The sequence below is a fragment of the Euleptes europaea genome, chromosome 1 (assembly GCF_029931775.1).
Source record: "Euleptes europaea isolate rEulEur1 chromosome 1, rEulEur1.hap1, whole genome shotgun sequence".
Taxonomy (NCBI): domain Eukaryota; kingdom Metazoa; phylum Chordata; class Lepidosauria; order Squamata; family Sphaerodactylidae; genus Euleptes; species Euleptes europaea.
In genome coordinates, this window is record NC_079312.1 from 41,674,536 (window position 1) to 41,680,186 (window position 5,651).

Here is a 5,651-nt window from a genome sequence, read left to right on the forward strand (position 1 = left end):
AATTACCAAAACTACCTGGAGGTTGGCAACCCTACCCTGGAGTCAGCACAACATCATGCACTTTCCTTAGGGTTGCCGACCTCCAGGTATTAGCTGGAGATCTCCTGCTATTACAACTGATCTCCAGCTGATGGAGATCAGTTCGCCTGGAGAAAATGGCTTCTTTGGCAATTGGACTCTATGGCATTGAAGTCCCTCCCCTCCCCAAACCCCGCCCTCCTTAGTTTCCGCCCCAGACACCTCCCGCCGGTGAAGAAGAGAGACCTGGCAACCCTAACTTTCCTCCATGATGCCATTCTCTCTGGATTCCCCCACCATAGCTTTCGTATTCAAATATAAATATGCAAATACACAATACATTTATGATACCAGACCTGAAGGGCACTTATTTGAAGAGATCAGCATGTTCCTTTTTAAATATATGTGACAGGAGATCTATTCCCTGATTGCTGTTTTACAGGGAAACACAAACATTTCTATAGTGATGTGTTTGAAACACAGGCATTTTTTGCACTCAGGGATCTGAACCAAATTACAAAAGTATCATAAGAAGACACTTTCATATCATGGCGATGAAGATAAAATCATCCTTGCTGATACAAACAAAGCTTTCAGCAAATAAATGTGAAGTAGGGCTGTTGAAATAAAAAAAAATTCGGTATAGTTCGGATTCGGCCGAATTCGGCCCGTCTGGATTCGGAATATGCCGAAGTCTGAACTCCCCCACTTTGGGTCCGTGCAATTCGGCGCGAATTCAAAGTTTGGGGAAAAAATTCGGCCGAATAAAGCCATTAAAAATACAACCGTGCCTTTCTGCAGCTCCGGGGGGGCATTTTTGGGGGTAGAGGTCCCAAACTTTCAGCGGAGTTTCAAAGGACCCTTCTTGCAAGACCCCCCAAGTTTTGTAAAGATTGGGTCGGGGGGGCTGAGATATGGGCCCCGAAAGGGCCCTTAATGTGCATCACTGAGCAGAGCTTGCCGCCCACGCACAAAGCTCCCAGCCCCGACAAACAGCTGAGCTGCAGGGAGCAAGGGCGGGGCAGGTGCAAAGAAGTTTGCAAAGCAATACAACTGCAAAGCAACACAACTGCAAAGCAACACAACCATGCAAAGCAACACGTTTGCCACCATGCATAGCAACACCTGACACCTGGGAGTTTGCAAACCATGGAAAGGGACAGAGGCAGCTAGCTATGCATAATGAGCAGGAGGGGGTGGAATTTTCCCTTTTGCATCGAACTGGGGACCAGGCAAATGCATTCTTTAAGTCACCATTTGAAAACCAGTTTTGAGCAAGCATCAAAATAGAGGGAAAACCTGAGGACACACAACTGAAGCCCCCTCCTCAAACCAGGGAGAGAGAGACTCGAGGGGGCACACACACCCCAGGCAGAATGGGCGAAAGTCCCCTTTGGCTCCCCCCCCCCACCCACAGAAACTGCTCCCTCCCCACACATACACAGACTCTGCTTCCCCCCCCACACACACACACAGGAGAAAAATTATAGATTAAAGCCCCCAAAAGGGTCTTACTGTGGCTGTCTTCTGTTCCATCAGAAGGGGCTGGGAGGACTGGGTAATCCAATACAATACTATTTAAGCACGGGAGGTTTTGCCTTGGATTTGCCGCTCTGGAGATGCATACAGGATCGGGTGATCCATTCATCCCAATAGGGAAAAAGGGAAAGCCCATATCTCGGGACCCCCTGACCCAATGTTTACAAAACTTGGGGGGTCTCTTAAGAATGCTCGTCTGAAGCTATGCTGAATGTTTGGGGGCTGCACCTCCAAAAAAGCGCCCCCTGCACCCACGGAAAGAGAAAAGGGGGGAGCCCATATTTCTGCCCCCACTGAACCCATCTTTACAAAACTTGGGGGGTCTCTTAAGAAGGCTCATCTGAAGCTATGCTGAAAGTTTGGGGGCTGCACCCCCAAAAAAGCACCCCCTGCAGCCACGGAAATGGAAATGGGGGAGGGAAAAGGGGTGGAGCCCATATCTCAGGACCCCCTGACCCAATATTTACAAAACCTGGGGGGTCTCTTAAGAAGACTCGTCTGAAGCTCCGCTGAAAGTTTGGGGTCTCTACCCCCAAAAATGCGCCCCCTGCAGCCATGGAAAGGAGCGAATGTGCACACGCACCCCCCCACGAGGATTTCTCTCTCTTTCTCTCCCCGGCTGGGCCGCGCAGCAGCTGATTCCTCCAGTACTCAATCCTGACTGATTGGCCAGAAGAAGACCCAGCTTGGCCATCCATTGGCCGGGGGAGAATGCTGCTTGCTGACGGTTATGCTGCTGTGCCACGAATTTGCCGAATTTATTTGTGAACTCCCGAACTCACTGAATTCAGCTCCCCTGTTTTCCCGCCATTTTTGAGTTCGGTTCGTCCCGAACTAAAAACCGCCGAATCAGGGGAAATTCAGCTGTTCTTCAGCTCGGGCCGAACCGAATCGACAGCCCTAATGTGAAGGACAACAATGATCTTTTATGCAGCCCTTTTGCGGCCCCAGCCCTAGGGGTGAGGGAACGGTGCGGGGGGACTGGGGGGGCCCACGCCACCCCAGGGGCTACCCATACCCTGGTGAGGAAGCGTGATCTTACCAAGAATGACTAGTACGTGGTGATGGAGTAAACAGGCCACAACTTTATTGATTACAGCGTTAGGCATTGGCAAGCATGAAGGGTGGGATCCAGGGATCAGCTGACCCGTCTGTCAGCTGATCACACCCTGTGCCCAACCTGCCTGCTGGGCGCAGCCTGAGTTGGCAGTATGCTGGGACCCCACGTGAGCGGCAGCCCACCTTGTGGTCCACTGCCACTTGGGAGGAGGCCAAACCTCAGCCCCCGAGACAGGCTTAACCATTCCGCGGCCAGAGGCAGGGCCTCGTTATATCCCCCCCTGGCATGCCGGCCGGCTCGAACCTCCATTGGATGGGAGAGGGTCCTGTGACCCCCTGGCGGGGCCCGCCGAGAATGCAGAGAGGGGCGGGGGCGGCCGCGGGGGTGGACGGGAGCATGCAGCCACCATTGTCCCTCCTGGCCGCCCCACGTAGGACCCGGGCCCGCCCCTTCCTTCTGTGAGGGCTGGCCAGGGCCTCTCGGGCCGCCATGCTGATGCCCCGCTGCCTGGATGGGCGCCGCCGGCCTTGTCGGTCACGGCCGCCGGTAAGTGAACCGGCCCTGTTCCCTCCGACCCTCTTCCCCCACGGGTCCGCAAACCCGGATCCCCCGAGTGGGATCCGCTGCTTCTTCTGTTATATGGGTACTTCCAACTCTTCTGAATCTTACATAACCTTATTTTAAACAAAACCACAGTATGTGATATGGTGTCAAGTGGAAAGAATTGTTCAAAACTCATTGAAAGGGGAGATATTGTAAGCAACAATTGTCATGCATCCCAGTGGCAATAGTAAGGAGCATTCAAGTCTTAAAAGGTCTACATGTAGGGCTGTCAGCCCTGTGCTGGCAAACCCTGGATGCTTTTAGGGATGGAGCCTGGGTATACACCCAGAAGCGATGTCTCGTATACACACATGCCACTCTAGGTACTCCTCCTATCTCTATGGTAAAAATAATAGATTTTGGAGAAGTGATGTAATATCATCTGCAACATCAGCCCCCCCCCAGAAGTGATGTAACACCATCTGCCACAACAACTCCGCCTCCATTTTTTCTTCCACTGCTCAGTCAAATGAGCACAGCCAATGGAATATGGGTACAGGAGCTTGCCCACCATAAGTGGGCAACTGGCAACCCTACCTACAAGGATGAGTTTCCTTGAAAAATAGCCCACTGACTAGCAAGGAGGGTGAGCTAACAATAAAGCCATTAGGCTTAAAGGCCAAGAGGTTTTGGTTCTGTTCACAATGGGTTCCGGGATTTAATTCCAGGGGGTTTCATTTCTGAATCCCCCAATTTCTAAATTCACTAAATTCATCAAAAACAGTATATACATATTTTATTAAGAACTATACACAAGATAATTTGCTGTGGGAAACTGGTTTCTAGTCTGGATCAGAGCCAGCCCTCTTCTGTTTGTGTTCCTGACCTTTTAATTCTGATAAGGGGGCTGCTCTTAAAGATAAAGTAACATTTTCCAAGAAAAATACAGAATCCTCATGCTTTTTCTGTATGGGAAAACGATAAACAGACAAAATGCGTTGTTACAAACATGGGAAGATTAGAAGATAAAAGTAAGAGAAGCAGAAGAGAATTAAAGGTAAACAAATCTAATAAATATGCATTCTCAATTAATTAACTACTATTGTAAATACTCCACAACCTATAACTACATTGGGGTCTGGTTACATTATTTGATTCCTATGGATATGTGGAACGAAAACCATTTTGTGCAAATATATCATATACACAACTTGATTTAAAATTCTCAAGTTATGAATCTGGATTTAAAAACACATTATAAATGATATAATAAAAAACACAGAATTATTGCTAATATCACTGCAGACCAAAATTTAAATCCTGTAGTACCTTAAAGATCAACAAAAGTGGCAGGGTATAAGGTGTCATGAGTCAAAGCTCACATCATCGGAAGAGGTATCTGAGCTTTTTTTGGGGGGGGGTTCAAAATAGCATTTATTGGGGCAAAGCGACTCAGTCCTTCCTCATGGCTGCCAAAACGTTGCTGAGTTCTTCACGCTTTCTCTTGGCCCGGATGTGAGTCCCGACCCTTTTCTTGATGAACTTCAGAGCTCGCTTATCTTTGGAGACTTTCAACAACTCCATTGCGCGTCTCACATAAGGTGCAAAACCACACACTTCCCGGATCATGTCCCGAACAAATTTGGTGTGTTTGGTCAGGCGCCCACGGCGTCGGCAGTGGCGTGGCTTCACCACATTCTTGGTCACCTTGTGGCCCTTGTTGAGGCCAACGGCCATTGGGTAGCGGATTGCCATGGCTGCCGCAGCTGAACGAGCAACCAGGCCGCGCTGGAAGAGGAAGCGGGAGGGGGAGCTGCGCGCGCAGCTCAGCGGAGCGCTCGGCTGGGGGAAGAGGTATCTGAGCTTTGACTCACAAAAACTTATACCCTGGAAAATTTTGTTGGCCTACTACTGGTATCAGATGTTGCTCTACTACTACAGAATAAGGGCGAAAACTCATGGTTGCTTTAGCCTCTTTTATTCCCTGTTTAAGCCAGGATGCAGCCAGGATCGAACGCACGCGTTTCGCCAAACGTGCGTTCGATCCTGGCTGAATCCTGGCTGAAACAGGGAATAAAGGAGGCTAAAGCAACCGTGCGTTTTCACCCTAACATGGCTACCCACCTGAAACTAGTATCACTGCAGTTTTATACACGAATCAGTCCTAAAGTACAGAGAGAGTTTGGAGCTTTAAAGAAGGAGCTTTAAATCATGGTGCCCACCATGTGCTTCAAGACAGTAGACTGGGTCATTGAAAAGGCAGTACCAGTGACTGCTGCCTTCATACAAATAGAGATGTTTTTCACCAGGATCCTCCCCACTGCTCCCTGGAGAAGGATCCAGGACCCTCTAAACAAGATCCTCTCTTTCCCCCATTGGTCATCTTCTTGTGTGTGTGACAATCCCCCCCCCCCCTTGGGCTTGTTTTATGTGTGTGCTTATATTCCCCGTCCCATTTCCTCTTGTATGTGTATAGGTGATTGGCTCTGCT

General features: G+C 49.5%; 1 protein-coding gene across 1 annotated transcript; it reads right to left on the bottom strand.

Annotated features, from left to right (window-relative positions):
* Positions 1 to 4,612: 4,612 nt before the first annotated feature.
* LOC130475018 (60S ribosomal protein L36-like) lies at positions 4,613 to 4,933 on the bottom strand. Its single transcript, XM_056846720.1, has one exon. The coding sequence runs from the start codon at positions 4,913 to 4,915 to the stop codon at positions 4,613 to 4,615; it is 303 nt and encodes a 100-aa protein (XP_056702698.1). The 5' UTR covers positions 4,916 to 4,933.
* Positions 4,934 to 5,651: the final 718 nt, after the last annotated feature.